Genomic DNA, 22,081 nt, shown 5'->3' with positions numbered 1-22,081 from the left:
AATATTTGGAAAACTTCCAGTCACTGTGTAGCTGCCAGCAACGCTGCCTCAATGACCTCTCGATGCTCCAGAAAGAAAACAAACACGGTCTGTTATTTTGGCGCCTTTTCTTGCTTTCCCACAGATTGGCGCGCGAACTTTCCCGCTATTCTTGCCGGAGTCAGCGGCGTACAGAGGTCAAAACTGTTAACAACAACGGGCGAACGCGTGGCTTTTGATACGTGCAGCGCAGCCTGCTGATAGCCACCGGCGTGACCAGCGAGATTAAGTGACGGCGCTGCGGCGGCTTGGCATGCGAAAGCTATTGCCCATGCTTCCTTGTTTTGGGGGGAGAGATTCGGCATCAAAAGACCCTCGCCATGACCGCCCCCAACGCATATATTAAACGATATCCGACGCTGATAACCAGCGCAGTCTCGTTTTCGCCTTTGGTATGGTTACCACATTCCCCTTTTTTATATCAGGACTATACCAAAGGCGATAAGAAGACTGCACTGGTTATCAGTGTAAGATAACGTTTAATATGGGCTTTGGCGGCGGTCGTGGTGAGGGACTTTCGGCGTCGAACCTTGCCCCCCCAGAACAAGGAAGCATCGGTAATAGCTTTCACATGCCAAGACGCCGCAGCGCAGTCACCTAATCTCACTGGTCACGCCGGTGGCTATCATCAGAATGCGCTGCACGTACCGAAAGCCACGCGTTCGCGCGTTGTTCTTAACAGTTTTGACCTCCGTACATATTTCCTAGCGATAACGGCAGCTGCACTCCGAGAGCAGAGCAAAGGAGAAGCTAAACGTTCACTAAAGGTACAGTAAGAAAAAAAAGCCGTTAAAAATATTCCGTATAAGACGAAATATAAAGGCAGTGTTGCTCGCTTAGTATGATAGGTATACCTAAAACCATATCTCCGCTAAACAAACAAATAGACAAACTCTTCTCTGTTAGTTCTGGGGTAGCATTTCTAGCGCTTAGTTCTCACGCCTTGCGGGGTTCAGCCTTTACTATTTTGTTATGAAAACAACGTGTTTCCTTAAAAATACTTAAGTGAGACTCGCAGAGCCAGCAGTTATAATTCAGACGATGCTACCGCTTCTCTCAAATGAACTGAGTCCGGAGCAGAATTCTAGCCGGGTTCGAAATTATTCCTTTCTAAGAATTTCTTAAAATTGTCGGAAAGCTCAGAATTTTCTGTCCGCATATTACTTTATCTCGCTTATCTCAGGCGAGAGAAACTGTACCTTTTGACACTTACACATATCTTGTCCAGCCCCCGAGTTGGCGGTCTCATTATATTGAGCCTTGGCCTCGATTGCTGTGCAGCAACAACCCGTCCGTGGTTTAGTTGCGTACTGAAGTTGTCGGCAAGGTCTTATTTAACGAGATAATGTCTGGCCTTCCTACGCCGTGGCGGCATTTTCTGATCTGTGGAACTGCGAGCGCATCGCTTGAAGCGATTCCTTCCGGAAGGAATGAAGAAACTTGGTCGCCATCCCGCCCTGCGAAAGTGGGTGTCCAGAAAAGCTGTTGTAAACCACTACAAATGGTGATGGAGGAGGGTATGAAATGTCTTTCGTCGTCTCGGCGGGCTTGTTGCTTGCGCTCGGCTAGTATCACTAGATAAGAGTACAAAGTATCGGCACTCTTTCCAGCTATTGTTCTGTGCCGCCGCCTTGATCATTGGTCAGTTCGCATCACGCGACATTTCTTTACACTGCAAAGGTTCATGGGCGCCGCCATTTTGTTGTTCATGTGGCTTAGTCGGTCAGCTCTGGTAGGCTTAGCTTGTCCTCCCTGGTCTGCGGCTGCGCACGACTGACGCCGTTCCGTATGCTGATCAAAGATAACGCATGTAACAGCATTTCAGCAGCAGAGAGAGAGAGAGAGAGAATAACTTTATTTCTGACGAGGCTCAGTCCTAGCGAGTGTCCCTCAGGTGAGGGAGGCGCGCCAGGTAATCATGAGCCCTAGTGGCGGTCAGGAGCTGTAGCTCGGGCGAGGAGCTCCCGGTCACCTCCAGCCAGGTAGTGGGAGGGTTGGGTAAACGGAGCGGGGGTAAAGAGGGCAGAAGTGTGTCCAAAGATACGGCAAATGGTGGGTCCTACCTAGCCTGACGCGTGCGCTCGGCGTCTTCGGCAACAACTACTCGATGTAGTGACACTGCTCCTAGGTAGCCTTCAAAGATAATCGCAAACATAATCTTTCCCACGAACACATGGTGGAGCAAGTAGGGCCCATTGTTCACAGGCTCCTTATCATCCATAATGCGGTTTCTAATCTTGTTTTGTAGTTTCCTTAAACGAATTCTGAGCTCGATGCTGTGTGCCTCGTTAGCCTGACGCATGCGCTCGGCGTCTGAGGCCTTGGCGCCTTGGAGTTTTTGCCCACGGCGATGAAACTGTTGGGGAGTAGAGGTGTACAGCTTTTTTGCTGGACGCATTTGCTCCGATGGCCGCTGAACGCGTACGTCACTCTGTATGCCGCGCCCAATGCAATTAGAGAAAACCCTTATCATAACGAATTTCTCGCGACAGTAAACTGGCTTCGTTATAAGCAATATTTCGTTAAAAGCGAATATGCTGTGATATTTTCTCGCAGCCGAGGCCGACGCAGCTCACTTCAGGGAACGAGGTTTAGTGGAGTGAACTTGCGCACCGCTAAGAACTTAACTAATAGACAATCGACGCAGGAGCAGTCAACGAAGTTACGTGCGTAGGCGAGCGTCGGGTAAATCCAGTGCCCAAGCACTATAGCTGCGAGCATTTATCCTTTCCGCGTATGTCACAAACAGGGCAAAAGTTACAGGTGGCAACGTATTGGGTGCGGTACATAGAATTCGGTAGGGTTTCATGGGGAATAGGTATATTAAATGTTCGCCTCTTTGCACGTATGTGTTTCTAGAATCATGGAATCAGATCCAGAACAGCGGCGATCACATAGAACATTCTTGTCGTGTGACGACAGGGTGATATACTCTCCCTATAAAATGAGATAGCGGGCGCGGCTGCAAAAGAATGGAAGTGTACACGCGTTTCCCTTCAAACGCAGATAACGCAGCCGGGCACGGCCAGACAGCAAAAGCAAAACACACGAGAAAACAAACAGAATGCATGGTTCGCGCCAATATCTATACACTGCAATGGGGAAAACAATCCCGGTCCATCTCCACTAACGTGAAACCTGGGGAGGGGTGAAGCATGCAGTCTATAAGTGTATTCTTTGCGCCTTAGCGTTTTTGCCAACATAGATGAAACCGTTCGGGGGTACAGGTATGCAGCTTTGCTGTAAAAGTATCGTGTCTTTGAAGCACGAAACTCTCCAGCGCGAGGCGTAAACGAGTGTCCCGGTGCATTTTTTTTAGTACGCGTCACGTTCTATAGCGCGAGGCATAAACGAGTTTCCCGGTGTTTTAGTAGCGTGACTGCACGAGGCGACGATTACGACGACGGCATTAGACGCCAACAGCTCCAGCCCCTAAGGGGTTTCGCCCGTAGCCTAATACACCTCTTAGAAATCGGGATTTTTAGTAAGGCGATTTCGTTATACCGAAGGTTTTGTTGTACCTTATATTAACGAAATCTGCCTACACCTTAAGAAATACTCAAACCCTTTGTGCTTCCTTGGGGTACTCAGATAGACGTCCCTCCGCACCGACAGCTCGATTGCTCCACTCTCCGGCCGAGACCGGTTTTCATTCTGTGGCGTTCACTTTCCGCGAAGGAGATGTCATCGTGTACGCGAAGTGCCGGCAGTTATGTCGAGAGCCCGTACATTTGCATACTAATGGTTGGGCTGCGCACATATTGGCTGAGCACGCTCGCCATGACCCGCAACCTCGAAGAGGTAAGACAGCTATTGCAGCGGCCGGTTCTGTGGACTCATCCTGGGCTGCCTTCGGCATGTTAAGGGATCCATCGTTTACGCCGTTGTCTTTTCCTCTGGCTCGTAAAGCTCCCTTCGCGTCCTCCACGTTCTAATGACACCGCATAGTCCCAGGGAAAACGGGCCGCTCAGCGCAAAACGCTTGGCAAATTACTTTCTGCCATCTTCACGTCCGCTCTGATCGTTGTGAGCGAATAATTGTGAGCGGAGTCGCAGAATGTGTTAGTAGTTGGTTATGGGTGCAGTTTTTTACGCACTAAGCAGTCCATGCTTAAAATTTCTGGCTGTCTATAACGAAACGAAGCCGAACTCTGTCTGTGTTTTGTTACCATGCGCTATCATCTGTGGCTTCAACAGAGGTATTTTTGTGGTGGCTTAAGGAAATGACATTGTTTACACAAGTGCGGCCGACAAACGTGTTATTTGTTTACTTTCCTGTCAGCCGTATGGCATCGAAGCTGGCAAGTAACGGCTCTTTCTCTTTTCGATGTCATCATGATAATTATTGTCGTTCACATAATACTAGTCATCACCATCAATATGAATCGTTGTTAACTGTTTGACGGAAGCCCCCTGCAGTGATGTCAATCTTCTCACGCCCCGCGTGAGCTTTGCACGTGGCCATCAATGTTCTCACCCAACATACCCGCATTCTTAGTTGCGTAGGGCGTTTGTTAAAAGTTTACATGTCCAGCCAAAAGTTTCTGTGGCACATAGAACTCTGTGGTAAAGTTTAACGTTTTAAGTACTGCCAAAATATTTTGCCACAATTAGAAAACGGTCCTTTTGCAATTTTCTTGCATAAAACCTTTTAGACTGACTGAAGAGGTTTTTTTTGGAGTCGTATAAACTTCTGGCATGTCCCAGTACATTCGACTAATATTCTGACACTCCCATGTCACACCCCTGTCTCATTCATGTCGTATCCTCGTCGGCATCCCATGCCATTCCTTTCCTGTCGCTCTGTTCATTATACTGCTCCCCACCATCTTCCTTTAGGTTGGGCAGTAGCATCTTTTCTTTACCCTGCCGGCTGAAATACCTGCAGCCCACGAATGGCTCCGCTTAATCTACGGAGGAAAAAAAACAGCATACATAGTGTTGTTAGTGTTTGTTTGAATCACCTAATTGTCTGAATGGCATCAGCATGTCAGGGAGGAGATTTATGGGCTCAGCGCTCAAAGAGTATCACTGGGAAACATGCCCGAGAACAAAAACTACACGTGGCCGCTTTAAAAGCGTTCCCGCAATATCGAAGCCCTTTGCACCATCAGACAAGCCACGGTCCCGTCGCGGTCTACTTTTGCATGCGCCGGTGTAAGCTTTGGCTGGCTTTGTCTTCCCTTCGGAGAACAGCGCCGAGGTCCCTGGGCGTGCGCCAATGCCACGACAGAGCCCTAATGGTGCCGTTGTCTCCGGCCCCCATAGAGCGAGTTGTAATTTCAGAGCTCCGACAGGCGACGAGGAGGAAGGAACTTACGCTCGCCCTCTCCCTATTGCCGAAATATATTCACCGGGGTTGTTCATTGTCTGCTGCCTCGGATGCCAGGAAGGAAATTTAAGCTTTTCATCTGCCCAGACATTGTTGTCGGAAGAGGATGTCGTTGTCTGTTGTTGTGGAACACCGTTATTGCCTTCAGGTTGCAGTGACGTTCTCTTAGTCCGTCAGGCAGACATGTTCGGTGGGAGTGGACGGGTGATCAAAGATGTAAGAAAGAAAGAAAGAAAGAAAGAAAGAAAGAAAGAAAGAAAGAAAGGAGGAAGGAAAGGAACGAGGAAAGGAGGAAGGAAGAAAGGAAGGAAGGAAAGGAACAAGGAACGGAGGAAGGAAGAAAGGAAGGAAGGAATACAGAAAGAAAGAAGGGAAGAAGGAAAGGAATAAGGAAAGAAAGGAATAAATTAAAGAAAGAAAGAAAGAAAGAAAGAAAGAAAGAAAGAAAGAAAGAAACAAAGAGAGAAGGGCGGAAATAAGGAAGGAAAAAACTATTTTTCCGAGAACCCTTAGTCCAGGGCGCTTTGGAATTTTCGGCCAAGGCTTCACCCGGCCTGGACGCCACCAGGAGCTGCGTCACTGCTGAGATGGAAGAGAAGAGTTTTTCTGCTTTCGGTGAACACGCTTCAGAAGAAAGCATCTCTCCCCGCGCTCCTTCTGCCGAGCAGAAACGGAGTAACGAGTTCCAGAGGAAGTGCATATCGCTTGCCGCGGAAGTGTGGGGAATGAACCAGGACGTGTCTTCGACCGAATGTCGCACGTCTACTGAGGACAACGGCGTTTCCGCTGATTCGCCTTTCGAGGCACTGGAAGTAATCTTTATCAGACGGATTTTGAGAAGTCGTTTATTTCATTACATGCCCTGCTTCTTAGCGGCAGGGAGCCGCTTTTATTCGCTTCCATGTGATGGTGGTGGTACGACAAAATATTTCAGGATTCACGGCCGTCTGATTCGAGGGCGTTTCATCTTTTGGAAATTAATTATTACACCGCTTTTGGTGATTAAGCGACTGGCAATAATGCACGTTTATTGAGGTTTCTCCAGCATAGCTTGTTCATTTCGGGTTGGAAAGACTGAATTGTCCCTAAGCTTCCCCGCCTGTTTCATCTCCTTTTCCCTTTCTTCTGCGTATTCTTGTCAAGTGTCAACGCAGCAATAATACCTGCTGTGCGCAACTCTTCCAGGTGGCGTTAATTAACTTATTCCAGCATCCTAAGCCCGTATGCAGGGACAAATAGTAAATGAGGATAGGCAGCCACACATATATTAACGAGGTTACGCTCTGCGCCTGGTTTAAACTGTCGCAAGCATAAAGCTGTTCCACATGCACAACTTAGTACAAGTGAAAACGTGACATTTTGCTACAGGACATTTCTGTGCAGTTACATAGGCAGCGTTACGTGCTAAAAAACGATGCATGAAGTTAAGCCGAATTAATTAATTTTAAAAAATGATGTTTGCATCATTCGAAAAATTTTACGTGCTGGTTCTACTGATCGTTACTACGTCCATTGCTATCGTACTTTATTCTGGGACTACCATGGCACCCTGGCACCGCTGATTCTGCATTCTCGCCTAAGCCTATCCGCCGTCACGTTGGTACTGTCTGCACAGTGCAAACACATCGTTGTCGCGAACAGCGGAAAGAGGGGTCATTGCTTTGGTTGGGCCTGTGGCCAAATTCCCTCATTATTTTTTCCAGTGCCTCGTTTGTCAGTCAACGCCCGTGTCATACAAGCAAAAATTTTCCGTGTCCACTTTTGTAAAGCGCCGGCACAGTCATGGACCAATGAAACACTAACACGAAAATATGAACCAAAACGCAGAAACAGCGCGATTTCTTTCCATGCGAGTCAAATTGTCGCGTGGCTTTATTACAGTTAGAAAGTTGGTGGCAAATGTGTTCTCTGAAATGTACCACTAACGGGCCGTTATTTCATTCCCACTATCCTATTTTTTTTTTATTTTGCGTGTTCCAGTTCATATTTTTTGTTCGCATTTCAGTTGTCCATGACTGTACATGATTTAGCCAGAACTGTATAGCTGCGAAAACACCAGACTGCCAACTAAATTCAGAGGATAGAGCAGCCGTACCAAACAGTTCTGTAGACAGGTGTTAGTGGGTAATTTCACACATTTTTATCGCAAAAAAAAAAAAAAAGCAGTAGCGTTTGGCGCCAAGAAATGAGGGCACAGCGCAGGCAAGCGAATTTACTACAGTTGAAAGTTTTGCTTCCTGTCATTTTGTTGTTAAGTCATTAGCTGCGCAGTGAAGTGCGCACGCCTACCTGAAGCCGAAGGTAACTCATTTGCACCAGTCTTTGAGCGAAAGAAATTTCAAGTACGGCTATTTTCAGAATACTGACGCAAAAGCCATATCGTGAGCCAGGGACGTAAAAAACAATAACAAAAACGCCGTGTCACGCAGGTCAGTTGGCTGAGACGTGAGATGACGTCATTCTTTAAAGATATTGCGACAGTTGCGGCAACAGTCTGAACCTGGCCGAACTCTCCGGTCCGACGGCCTATTCTGCCCGATCAGATAATGGGAATGGGAAACGTAAATTCAGCCTCCTCTTACGGGGAAAACGCACTCCATGAATGCGCTAGAAAGATAAATGCTCCAGCATCCCCATCTCATGCGATATAAATAACGAACTCATTCTCCGCAAGTCTATTATGAGCCGAGCAAGTAAGCGTAACAATTTACACTTCAAAATGACAATGCAGTAACTTCTCAAACCCACCAGCCCTATTGACTTGTGAACAGCGATGAAAGAGGCCGTGTCCTCGGGGAACAGCCGCATCAAGGTGGCAGTCCCGCCGTTTATCGCGGGCCGTAAACGAGGCGCGAGATTAAGCGCTCCCGGGTTTCGCCCTGTATAAAAGTGACGACACGCTGAAGGCATCCAGGGGCAGGACACCATTCCGCGGGCGCTGTCTTATCGGCCCCGCTGTCAGTCGTTCCAGGACTGTTCGGGTAATAAGACCGTCGGAGGAAAGCAGCCGGCTTGCTATGTGTACTACGGTGCGCCTGGTAGGGCCAGAATAAGGAACAAAGCACACGCAAGGTTCTCTGTGACTGTTCTTTTACTTTTTTTGCTGTGACTGTTTTCGGTTTCTGAGCGGAGCAACATGCTATACTCGGTTAAAACTTAAGATTGGCGACGGAAGTTGCCGCTGTGCCTCATCACCGTAGCCGGATGTTACTCCGCGCGGCGCAAGTAGGGCGTTACTGGGAATATTTTGAACATGGCGTGAGCCGTTCCCGTGATTTTTTGTACTCAATATTCTTATAAACGACTCCAGCGACGACAAAGAAACTGAGTGAGACAAGGCAGACGATATCACGCATTCATAGCAAACCCCTTTCAAAACGCGCGCGCCCGTTTAAATCTGAGTTCGTCGCTTAGCTTAGTGATACCGAACATGAGCTGTCGCTGTTCTTAACTTGTTCCCGAGTATAACAGCAAACCCTTAACTGAGCTGAGGAACTTCGAAAAAGAATGCAGGCCGCTGCAGCGCTGCAGGAACTTTCACGAAAGCTTTTGGAAAGCCTTTGTGTCAAACGTGGCAACGGTACGCAGTGCTAGAAGCACTTGGTTGTGCCGGAGAGTGTGGAGCCGTTTGCGTGAAGTATTATTGCTACGAAGTGTAGGCATGGTGGTTGTGCCAGATAAGCACCTTTGTCGGACGGAGAAATGTGCAGCAGGCGCGGACCACTTTAACCAACCGTCCCACATTGTTTACGATCTCAAGCTGTATACACTACAGTTAAACGTTAGGTAGCCAAGGAGAAGACAATGCAGCGAATACTGTTCAATTCATGAGTTCAGCGCCCTAGAACCTGCTGGAATAAATGCCTCTATAGGTGACTTAGAGTCTTCGTGTTACTCCTATTGGCCAGAGCAATTAGGCGTTTACATCTTGCTTCTTACCAAAATAACCTCCTCCCCCCCAACCTTCCCTCTTTCTAAGCTGTTACCTTGATACATTTTTAGCACCCACTCTATACGCATACTCACCCCCCTGCCGTTCTTTCTGATTTTCTGCCCTTATTTTCTAGTATTACTTTACTTCTTTGAACACTTTGAACTTCTTTCAACGCTTTTTTTTTTCTTTTGTACCATACTTGCTTCTAACTTTGTTTTCCCTTTCAAGAAAAAGGCCCCTCCCAGCAATTTTCCCCCCTTTCATACGTGCAAGAGCTTTTGCTTGACGCGTTAGTTATTTTTGCTCCCAGTTTGTAGGCGCCTCGTAATGATGGCGCGGGACGTTAGCCGTACCACCTGCACCACTACTGGGGTTCCGAAAAGCCGCGCTTGAGGTCACGCAGCGTTATTACTAAACACCACCTACCATGACATTCGGCAGGATTTGTCTTGAGGGAGGCAAGCCCGGGAGAGGGAGAGGGGGGAAGGCGGCAATTGTTCTGGTGTGGGTTTGGGGGGGGGGGGGGTGCAAGCACCTCTTTTGCACCCTTCTGCCGACGCCCCTGGCTTCTACACCCCCCTCCTACCTGCCACTCCCAGACTTCGAAGAATCTCGTCCAAACCTGTCTTCCCTCATGCCACCCCCCCCCCTTCTTTCCCTCACTCTTTCCCTTTATAGAGCGCACAAGGATAGAGCGGTTGCCTCAAAGAAGACAAGTATTCTTGTGAAAACGTTGCCACCGGCTGAGGCAGCTTCCTTTGCCAAGTACATCACAAGAGAAGAACAGTAATGTAACACGGAGACCTCAAAAAGAAAACGAACAGAGGAAATATTTGAGGGCTAACCGCACGACGGCCACGTCGGACTCGAAACTTGAGAGCCGTCGGTTGTTTACCTCGACCGGGATCAAAAAAGCCCCAGCTCTCTTCGGGTCTGGTTACGCCTGAGATTGGTTTTCGCAATACCCGGCATGTTCGGGCCATTTGGGCATTAGGCGGCCGACTGGTCGGCTGTCGTGAGATAGTGAGGGGAACAGTCTCCCCCCTGTCACAGTGATTTGTGCAGAAGGTCGCTTGTCTTGCTGGAGCTCTGTCTCGCGGCAGCTGATCGCGTGTCGTAAAGCGTCGATCCAAATGACGTCAGTAAAAACGACAGCTGTCGCGCAGCTACCGCATCACTGCTCAAGAAGTTCCCACTTTGCCGACACTTCGCACAAGGGTATGTTTGAGGAAGTTCTAACGAGGTTATGAAAAGCTACTTACACGCGATTTTACAAATCTCCGTGTGCGCTCGTTGCTTACGTGTCATTCTTACTAAAAATCTCGCTCGGTTCCTCTCATATCGCGTCGAAAGCGATGCAGCAAGGAATTAGTCTTAGCCCACATTCTACGACGACTGCTGTCGAACGCGTTGTTTCGCAACCTTCTTTGTATGTTCAGAAAGCGCGTAATGCGTCTGCTTTAGGTTCTTTGTCGACGTCACAGTCACAGCTAAACATGGCGGCGAGCGCAGCGTTACGGCAGCGCGTACAAGAACACAACGCTGTTTTTAAAGGGGCGTGAAGGAAACACAAAGCACACAACTTTGTTCTATTCAAAACATTCGGTGTTTTAATGTCCCACCAAAATTTGTCCGTCAGCAAACAATGCTTCATTCACTGAGAAATCCACCAAATAGAGCCAAAGTTTTAATTTTTCCGCTGCTTGTCTCGTTGCGTGACGTCAGCAATGATGATTAGTTGTAGGTGCCTAAACAGGATAGTTAGTATGTTGGCGCCTGTAGCCTCCAAACGCTGCGATCCAACAGCAACGTGAACTGAGGCAAACAGGGCGCCACGTCAGGATGACCTTGGCCACCGTCGGCCTTCCCAGATGGCGCAGCGGTGCTGTTCGGCGGCCGCCTCCGTGCTCTGTTTACTTCTGATCGAAATTATACGTGCGCTATTTCATGGCGGTTTACAGTAATCGTTTCGTAGAACATTTGGTATAGCTAGGAAAGCAAGGTTCCGTAAGTGGCAGTGTCGCTTATTTCTGTTGGCCAGCATCGTGGCAGACTTGACCAGCGTTCCAGAAGATCGTCTGCATGACGGGCAAGATGCGCAGTGTCGGTCGGCTGTAGTTCCGTATGCAATGACGTACATGTTTTCTTATTCGTACGGGACCTATTTTTCATCCCACCATTCATATTGGCACAAACAATGCGCACCAAATTTCAAGCGCAAATAGCTCGTTCACCAAGCTTGTAATTCCTATTTAATTTGACTTTGATTTTGTCATCCTCTACCCATCACACAAGTTGGCCGAATGCGTCATACTTTTGTGCGGGAAGGCAGTTGATGAGTCGCATGCGTACTGTCCGTTTACCTTATTGTTTAGTTTATTTGGGCGACGTTTGCGTTAAATTTATTGGGAGTGCTATTATAACGAGGCAATCTTTTGAATTAGCGCAACTTGTGTTGATTATTCATATTCAGGTAAATATATAAAAGTATTACAAAAGTGTAGCAGAGTTGCCGGGTATGGAATTGTATGACTGCTGAGCGTGTAGCTCCATCTCTCTGCGCGCCGAGGAGTTCTCAGCCGTCTGCTGCGAGAGCGGCCGGCAAAAAGCGGAAGTGACGTACCCCACTGCGCCATCCGCTCTTTGCCGCTGCTAATAAGCTTCGATGCTATTCAACAGCCGTTTGAAGTGAAATGAGTCCCTTAATTGTCTCGCTTTTTGTAATGAAGACTAGCAATAAGTAGCACCGTATTAGAATTTTTCCTTCGTAATCAACTTTCAAAATTAGAGAGCCTGAACGTTTATAACATATAGCTCTTTGGCCACCAGTGCAATGAGCCCAGTTGCCCGTGCATAAATGCGTCATTATTTCCGCCGCTTTGTCACAATTTCCGTTGAATGATCAACACAGTACTATCTGCGCACGTCTTATGTACCAGAAAGGATATTGGAAATGGCTTCTTCTATTTTGAATTCCACTCCTGCCATCACTTCATTGCACTTCGTTTGCAATGGACGACCTGATTTTTCGATTCCGACGATTTGCTGTCGCACAAACTTTAACGTATTTAAGTCATAGTACGCGGTGATTTGACAAGTGCGTGACGTGAGTGCAGAGGCATGTCGCTTGATTTCGTTTCTTTCCCTCTTTCTCACTCTGGCGCAGTCCCCGCTGAGCAACCGACATGCCGGACCCTAAGCCGGACGCCAACGCCAAGACGCCCATGCTGGGTGGCGGACCAGCCGGCGTCATCCGGTTAACAGAACCGCCCCGGGGCATAGCAGGCAAGGTGAGCATGGCCGACTACGCCCTTGTTTCAGGAGCGGGTTGTCCTAAACGCCAGGACATGTACATTTTGAAAGGGTCCTGCGTGAAGACGTGGTAATGTAATACGTGTGGACTGCACCCACTGCTGTCTCAGAAGAAGCGTTGTCCTTGACACCAGGTGCAGCGTCCATGTGTCCAGTGTCTTAGACACATGGGTGTTTGTTCAGAGCAAGGAGCTTGTTGCCTCGTAAGTCATGGTATTGGTCCATTGTTCGACTTCCATTCCATGTGGTCATTTTTTAAAGGGACCCTGCAACACTCTTTTCAACGTTTTTTTAAATCTTAAATGCTTGCAGAATGTAGTCACCCAACACACCCAGTACATAGATTAGAATGTCGCAAAGTACCTCAGCCAAAAATTACTCCTCTATGCCCATCAGATAACTTGGAAACTCGCTCAAATGATTTTCCTCTCTTTCCCGGTCTTGACGTTCTTCGACCGCTCGAATTACGTCATTAAAGCCATATAGCGGCTGTTCGCCGGTTTTATTTCAGCAGTAGCAATGAACGATTTTCGATAGCAACTTCAAAAATACAACCACAAGAACAAAGCTGAAATCGAGGGCCTATCTGGTGCGACGAGCAAATCACGCAGTGCCGCTCCGTGGTGGCGATATCTATAGCCTTCGCAGTCGTCCCAGACGCGAAAGAAAGAGTGAAAGCGCTTATCGAAAGTGTTGCGGGGACCTTTAAGGCCTCAAGGACTTAAAAAGTGATATGACCTTAAAGTGACATGGATGACCTTAAAGAGTTATATGATAGGCCTTTGGGCAGTCTTCCTAGAATGGTGCCGTTAGCTAGGATGGAGCAAAAGTGATTTGTTCATCCGGGTCTACTTTTCGTGATTTTGACTAGCAGGAGGCGTCTGTGCAACTATTTTTACTGGCAGTGCAAGAGCAACTGTCGACTGTGTCGGCGGTTCGTAAATGTGACTCGGTAGCCGCTATGCTTGACAGACAGCCTTGAACCAGGGTGAGACGAGACGCCAGAAGTGTCATTCCACGCGACGGCTCTGACGCAGTTTGTGTCGTCACTTTAAACGTGGCAGAGCGTCTGTTCTGGCTGGTCGTCCAAGGGACAGAGGCGGAAACTCGAGGTTGGGGATGCATTTAGACGTGATGTAGAAAAGAGTTCGCTGTATACTTTATACTATATACACTCAAGAGTGGAAAGCAGATGCGCTGAGCGATGCTTCGCTTTCGCGTAAAGCAAGACTGTCGTTGAACGTTGAACAGAAATTTGAAACAAGTTGTTGTGAATGTTCTACATTTTTTTGCACTGCTTCCATACCTGCTATAAGTAAAACGCGGAAATTTAAACCGGCTTGCAGTACAGGATTCGCAAAAGAAAAGCTGGAGTGTTCTCTGCGACAACGTGGATGTAATGTCCGATGACGCTACGTGCCCAGGGTATGCTTTCTTTAATGCGAAAGCATACCCTCTGACTTAAATGAAGGTATTTCTATGACAGACAAGTGCAAGTTACTACAAAAATATACAGCAGAGGTATCCCAAGAACAATAATCTCAAGCATAGAACAGGACTGACATTAGTTCCGAGGCAGAGTACTGTCATTAACGTGCCATCTGAACTCTTGCGATTCAGCAATCAAATCATGGTCATCATCACCAGACCTCCATTTGTTCAGGGATTATTGAGCACATTATTAAATCAACCTTACTCTTTCTGCTAGCCAGCACAATGATGTGCTTAACCAACCTTCCGTTGATCCAATTCGTTAGCGTTAACGCCATGCATAAACAACGCCCGTAATCGGTACCATGACGCAAATCCTTTCGTGTTAGCACCTTAACTTTGAGTAAGTGGTTTGATCTTAATTCTAAACGGTTACTTCGAAAGCCAGTAGGAGGACCCCTGGGTTTATCTGAGGTGCTCTCACCACATCAACTTCTCGCGCTTGAACGCAGCTAATGCCTTAATTTCTGCTTCGACGCGGGACAAGTCCACTTGGTGGGTTTGCAAGGGTGATCGAAACTGACGCTGATTGGAGAAAATGTCCTGATAAGGCGAATACGAGCCTAAGAGAGCACAAGACACACGGAGTGCAGTGCCCTGTAAATTAATGGGCTCACGGAGGGGCAGGGTGACAGGAAGGGGCGGTGTCATACCCGGACGAACCCGTGGTAGTGAAGGCGAGAAACAAAAGAACCAAGGGAGGCTTCCGCCCCCGGGGCCCCAACATCGACCCACATGTGTCGCTTTCGTGTCGCGTCCCATTACTCTCCCTTCATGGCGGGCCTGTGACCAACGCCACTCCGACATAGAAAGGAAGACGTAGGGCGTTCCCAGAGACCAGGGGACCGACTTCGGACGATAGCTTACGTAATAAAGTTACACAACCAGCTAGGTTTCTTCTAGGAGAAGAAGCAGTACAGGCGGTTTGCGCAAGAATGTACAAGAAATGCATGTAGCTTAGGTGTGCAATTTTGTGAAGAAACTTTTTATGGGGCTGTACGATTGCATGACCTGTTTCAATCGCCGTTCTAGTTTGTTGTCGAAAGTATTACAGTTACATTACGAGTTCGTTTTCTCACGGAAATGATGTATAGGTATCGATACAGCATTAGCTTACTAATGGGAGGACACCTTTTAATTTAGCCGTCGATTCTTTCGAAAGCATGCTATTGCTACTGCATCGTAGCTAGGGGTTGAGTAAGTGTTCATGCGAATACGGACACCGGACCCATAAGGGCAATTCTGTTTCCAGAATTCAGTGTACACCCTTTTACGAACGTTACAACGCTTCTTTGCTAATAATAAGAAAATTGCAGGCAGAATTCTTCTTCGACGACTGCCTTTAAATGCGAAACAGTATTTGGCTTGGGCAAGTTCTTCCTAGAATAACTTGAAATTCCTTGCAATTTTCTCAAATCGGATAGAATAAGTCGGATAGAATAGAACTTAGAAGTAATTCTATTGTCCGCGCGTGCATGCGTGCGTGCGTGCGTGTGTGTGAGCGTGTGCGTGTGTGGGACATCTTACCTAACGTCAGCTGTTCATAAAAGCGATCTGAGGGGCTAGTTGTTCTGAGATGACAGAATAAAATGTGCAAAAAGATGAGGCAGACAAAAATAACACACCACACAGCTCGTACTTACCCAGTCTGGATAGTATGCGCTCTGTGAGGTCTTGCTTTTGTATGCCCAGTCTGTTTTGCGTATTTTATCATATAACGACAGCTGTTATATGACGTATTCGAGCGCACTTGTGATTGAAGGCCCAAACCCAGTCAGGCCTTTGAATCTATCAGAAAATGAAAGGATGCTTCACATCAAGTTACCCGGGTTCTGACAGGTTAGAAAAACGTTGTAATTATAACTAGCAGTTTTTGTTATCATCATCATCACCAGCCTATCCAGGCCAATGCAGGGCAAAGGCCTCTCCCATTAATCTCCAATTAATCTCCAATTATGCCGGTCCTGTGCTATCAGCAACCAATTTATCACCGCAAACTTCTTGACCTGATCTGCCCATCTAACTTTCTGCCGCCCCCGGCCACGCTTGCCTTCTCTAGGGATCCACTCTGTTACCTTTATCTTTATATCTTGCCTTCGCATTACATGCCCTGTCCACGGCCATTTCTTCTTAATTTCTAGTAATATGTCCTTCACACGCGTTTGTTCCCTGACCCACTCCGCTCTCTTCTTGTCTCTTAATGTTACACCTATCATCTTCCGTTCCATTTTAGAAGTATTTTAGACGTATTTTAGAAGTTTCGTTCCGTTCGATGGACACCATTACCATTGTAAATAGGAGCCACTCAATTTTCAGATGCGACTGCAAACATCGCACCGAAAGTCGTGGGCACATGTTTCCCGCTTGATTGCGTTCCCATTCTAGTTTTCAGGGTACAATTTGATTCTCTTTTAATACCTACAGACCACCCGTATTACTTGTTCCCCCACTTTGTTCTAATTCTGTGCCAAAGAGACAATTGCAATGCACTTTTTTTTTCAGGTAAGATATTTGTGCGGTTATTCCCAATCGGTGATAATTTGAAGATATAGGTGTCTATTTACGTACGAAATGGTGTGTCCACTGAAATAGATGCCATATTGTGATACTGTTTTCCGCGTAGCAGCCAGTGCACACTTATCTGGTGATATTCCGAGGCCTTGTTGACGCAAGAACAAATGTGAGGCCCGCGGCTCTCTAAATGTGTGTTCGAACATGAGGACGTGAAGCCACTGATACGCAGATGCAAATGTCGTCATCATAGGTGGAAAACTTCGAGTGGTTGGTAAGGCTTTAACGAGTCCGATCTATAGTAGTCTACATGACATTTAACAGTATAGGGCTAAGACACGTCCTTGTGGGACGCCCCGGGAAACATAGCGTTGCAAAGTCTGGATCATCGATAGGCCCATCAAAAAATTATCTTCCAAACAGAAAACTGCGTGTGTGTCAATCTGAAAGTTCGTCTTCTTTCTCCCGCATCTTGAAGACCCTCCAGATCGCCATCATTAATCACGCTGTCCTACGCCCCTCTGCTCGCGCAACTTACGCACGGAAAATATCGTGGGGAGTGTCAAGGTCCAGATGAAACGATGAAGTACGTATAGTGCAGGGGTTGCAGTGCATAGGTATGGTTAGAGACTTCCCAGATAGGCTGCGAGAATCAGCTATTGTAGGGATAGCCTGTATAAACACTATGTCATAACGTTTTAGTCATGTTCTAGGCGCAGAGCACTGGAATTAAATGCAGCAACATCAGTGTTCCTAACTAACGTCGTATAACAATACCAAACCGCTGCAAATTGCAAAAATGAGGCATATACGTGCCGTACCTTCGGATGAATGTAATCACAAATAATTCTCCCTTAACTCAATACAGGGTGTGCATGAGCTCATGTCATGTCAATAGGTGGTGCACTGCACTGAGAAGTCATTTCAATGTTGCAGCTGAACAGAAAAGTAATTCCAAGCGCGTTATTAACATGTAATCAACACAATTGCTATCTGTCGTTTTTCTGCTTTCATGTTTCGTTCTGCGTTTTGTTTTTCTGTGCAGGCAGAAGACTACGCCTTTGGTGGGCTAACTGTAATGCTCCTCCCTTGTCCAATTGCTGCACATGCGCTTTTTGCGATTCCCGCGCTCACTACGGGTAGCAGAGACCACAATGGGTGATCTCCAAGAGACCGAATTTTCTATGGCAACGAATATTCTCATTTGGCACAATGCACTTCTGTAACACATGTTCTTACACATTACCTTCTGTCTGCTTTCATCGTACAGCAAAGTAAAAAAGAGAAGAATTACAGCGTGGGAATGTGAGATGACATGCTGCGAGGCCTACACCATCCCGAAACAAAAAGATGGCGCTGATCGCTTGAGCCCTCTACGGCGGACCATCATTATTGCGAGCCGTCGAAAGCGGAAAGCGGATGATCGCAAGAAGAATGCTCTGGAAATGAGATAGGGATTAATGGAGGTGACCGCGATAAGAAGATTAATGAGGCGCTAAAGTGTCAGACGAGGGAAGCGGAACGGGACGATCAAGGCGACGCGAGATGAAAACGTATGAGGGACACGTCAAGACCCGCTCCCTCCTCAATTGCGTCGCCATTGGCGCAGTGTCTTGCTGTCACTTAAGTTTCGACGCGAGTGTGAGACCGCTCTTTCGAAACCACTGAACTGCGTCTTCATTAAACTGCTTGCCAGTTTGATACATGTGTTGCTATTTTTTATGATATTTTTCGCATCGTATGAATCAGGATATTTACACATCATTTTTTACTTCGTTGCTCCTGGCATGATCGTGGCTTCTCAGCGCAAGAAAATGGTGAAACGTTGAATCCGCGCTCAGGGCCGTTTCAAAACAAGCAAGCTGCATTAACTTCGAGAGAACAGTAATCTTCAGCTGTAACGATCGTCACAACTATTTTCAAGCTCGACGTAAAAAGGTTGTTTAAATCATCAGTGTTAGTAAGTATACGAAGTAATCTTATTGTTTGTCAGCTGTCTGCTGATGGTAGCACGAAATAACCGAAACTCCAGAACTTTACTTGCAAAAAAAAATCTGTCGTATTGGAGACATGAAAACCAACAAAAATAAATTCGAAGAAACAAAACAATCACAAACAAATCATAATTACGCTTTATCGTAAGCTTAGGGCCGTGACTTTTTGAAGGGCCCAGTAAACGAGCCCGTGAAAAACAAATCAACACAAGAATGAAGAATGAAAATAATTTGGGAAAATTGTGTTCTACACCTATAGTGGCCATGGCTTAGACGAGATAATGTGATAAGTGCTACTTGGTACTTGTCATTAGATGTCACGACGCGTTTCATGAGGAGTTCAAAAAGGAAGGTGACCAGATAGCGGCCCAAGTAGAGGCGTCAGGCGGGCCTCGGAGAAGTTTGCGAGATGTTAAATGAGCGGCGCGAAGAGCATACAAGGAATAAGGGTAGTATCTAGGATGTGCCCTTGTATCCTTGTATGAGTTATCTTAATTCTCTCCACTATCCATGTCAGGCAGTGCCTTTAACGTGTTCTTACTTTAATAGCAGTCTTTGACGCGGGGGTGACAAAAATGGAGGCTGTCTACTCAAGAGCATGTCTGCATTGTAGTACCTAATTACCGGTCTCTGCCACGTTCTCACCTTTACACATCCTATATTATCCTTATCCGTCATCATATACCCGGCAGGCATGTGGCAGTTACATCGTCTGTACTCTTGCCGTTACAAAACCTGGGGAAAGGCCCCGGACGCATATAAGTCGTATGACCTCAATGTTTTGAGATGATGCAAGGCAGCTAGCACCCGCCATAAAACCTTTTCTCCTTTCTGTCATTAACAGCTGCTCTCTTTACCTGGTACTTTTTTTCATTCCCTCAGATTTTTTTTCTTTCCTAGGCGGCTTATCTCCTGCTTGTCTATTGCACCTCTGAGTTTTAGAGCGGAAGCTTTACTACACTCTGTCCCGCAAGGTAATTCATCGGGTCGCAACGAAACTGAGCAGCTCGAGTGCAAGCGTAGCACGTGTGACGTCACCACACGTGATCCGCTGCGGAGAGGTGTCGCAGCTGATCTTGCTGGCAGCCTCTCCACTGCGAAATCACGTGACTAAGCGAAGGTTTGACGGCTGCGTCGCCGACGCTTCGCCGGGCCACCTGTGCCTGCGATTGTGATAATTCGGTTTACAAGTGTTAAGCCTGACCCATTTTTTTTTATTTCGGAAGGCGTCACACGTGCCTTCCTGTGCCTCGGTCACTCACTGAGGTGCTGTATTTCCCTACCGAATGGGAACAAACATCAGGTTTTGTTCCCTTCTATGCAAGCGCAGCGCAATGTTTGGGGATGAATGTACCGGATTTGCCTGGTTCTGTACGCGGAAGGACCTAAAACGCCAAAATACTGAAAAAAGTGCACACATATACCCAGTGTTTGCGAGTACTCAAACTTATCGCGAAACTGCGACGTAATTTCGCTGGAATAACATCTGAACTTCACAGTGCTCGAAGCTGCAAGGGAACAGTGGCCAATTCTGAGGAAACGAGTCAGTAGCCTGAAGCACGCGAGCGCCGTGAAACACCACCGGAAGCCCAAGCGATGTGTCACCCGGCCGGCTGAGCTGGAAATGATGCATTCAGAACAACACTCTCCGCCCACCCGTACTGCGACCTTTGTCTTCGAACACGCCGAAACTACGCTCCCGTGACTAACTGCTGCTTCCGGTAACTTTCCGATTACTAGTGGTCGGCATGAAGAATGGCTTCCTAGCATAGAGCATTTACCCCCTTTCAATTTCTTTACTGCAAAGAATTAAACGTGGAGTAATGTGGGAGTGCTTACGTGAACCAGGCTTTACATCAACAAAGGTAAGCGCACATCTGTCGGGTTCATGGCACGTGCTATGACAACAGAGCGAGGCTGTGTCATACATGCTAATGGTGCCTTAGTCACACCTTAGCCGGTTTAGGCATAGAATTCAATAGCGCTAACCTACTTGTCTTCGAATTGTATTTTTGTGCGTTCTAAAGCACCTTTAACGGAGATTTTAAGACTAAAACACGCTTGTCAGTACTGAGCATGGAACCATGACCCCTCATGACCCCTCGATCGAAGCTCCTTTGCTGACAATGACGTTTTCGCTTTTACAAACAAGTTCTAAGTCATGAGTTTGAGGCGGCGAAATAACAATTACTGTTCGTAGAACTTCTCTCGGCTTAAACCAAAGAGGGTAAAATAGAGTACTTTTCCAGATAAATGACTACTCACCTGGTGCTTAAAAACTGCACGAGACACATGCCCATTCAGAGCATGCAAACTGATGCAGTGATCCACGAGGGAATTGATGAATGGAAATACAAGCCTACACCACTCACGACACATGTTTTACGAAAGCCCCCTGGCATCTAGACTGGTTCGCAGGGTGTCAACCCAAAACTCCTCCGACCATCGTGTGCGAAAAAGAAAAAGTGAACTCGTTTAAAAAGCAAGCACATACCCAAATCAATAAGTACTGCATGCAGGCTCCTCTGCGCGCCATGCTAGAAACTTCGGTTTCCTTGCTTGTTTACACATTGCTGGCTTGCCGGGACAGATGGTTCATTTTTGTATGTCATGCACTCCATGGGTTTTTCAAGGAAAGATCAACTGCCCATTTCTTTATCTGCTTTGTTTCCCTCCTTCCATTAAACTCGTAGTTGTCCAGCCTCCCCAATGTGCCCTATAATGCGTGCATGTAGTGTTGTGTGGAAAATAGGAGACTATTTGAAGTATCCGGTCGATTTCTTAGTCTGTAAGTTAGATCTTGCTGCATCGAATAGCGAAGAAGAAGAAGCGACCACAAACTCAATGAAATCGCTATCCTCAGATGAGGCGACTAGGCGTTTAACTGAAGCGGCTGTATTACGGAATCTGTTAGTACTGCATGTATTGTGAGCAAGCGGAAGACAAAAGAAGCAAGGCAGCCGTGAGCGCGCCTCCATGGATATGGTGCAACAAGGACGTTATACTGATTATGGCTACTTCCTTTCATTTGAACTACAATTATGCAACTCCCAAGAGCGTCACAGAACCACATGGACAGCCCGGGCCACTCGCGCTCAATTGCTTTCACTGATAGGCTTATCCCATGTCGGGGTTTCGCCTTAGCTTTTTTGTTGTGTTGGGGACTTGCTTAGTACCAATTAGTAGTGGCTTAATCAGTACCCGCGAAACATCTGATTGGCTGTAGATAATGTTTACTGCCTCTTGCTGTACGGTAATTGCCGGCCGCTGCCAGTGCCAGGAGTAATTCAACACATCTCAGTTACGAGTCCTTGAAGGTAAATAGTGGCGGGATATATCTCGCGCTCATGCTGTCAGGTAATTGGCAACATCACCTACCGTTTAAGCGTGCTAGCAACTGTAGCCAGACCTAGTATGCCCGCGTATGTCTGGAACCTGATAACAAAATCGGAACGCCAGGGTGGAGAA

At 47.1% G+C, this 22,081-nt stretch overlaps 1 protein-coding gene across 3 annotated transcripts in view; it reads left to right on the top strand.

Annotated features, from left to right (window-relative positions):
• LOC144142611 (excitatory amino acid transporter-like) overlaps positions 1 to 22,081 on the top strand; it is a 127,760-nt gene that overhangs the window by 81,317 nt on the left and 24,362 nt on the right. For all 3 annotated transcript variants that reach the window (XM_077674245.1, XM_077674246.1, XM_077674244.1), the window contains exon 2: positions 12,472 to 12,595. In XM_077674245.1, coding sequence (XP_077530371.1) covers positions 12,491 to 12,595 — 105 coding nt within the window. In that variant the 5' untranslated portion in view covers positions 12,472 to 12,490. The remainder of the gene's footprint in view (positions 1 to 12,471; positions 12,596 to 22,081) is intronic.

This window comes from Haemaphysalis longicornis, unplaced genomic scaffold (assembly GCF_048455015.1).
Source record: "Haemaphysalis longicornis isolate Haplotype H1 unplaced genomic scaffold, Haemaphysalis longicornis Haplotype H1 scaffold_6, whole genome shotgun sequence".
NCBI classification, from domain to species: Eukaryota; Metazoa; Arthropoda; class Arachnida; order Ixodida; family Ixodidae; genus Haemaphysalis; species Haemaphysalis longicornis.
This window is presented reverse-complemented; position numbering and strand designations above follow the sequence as displayed.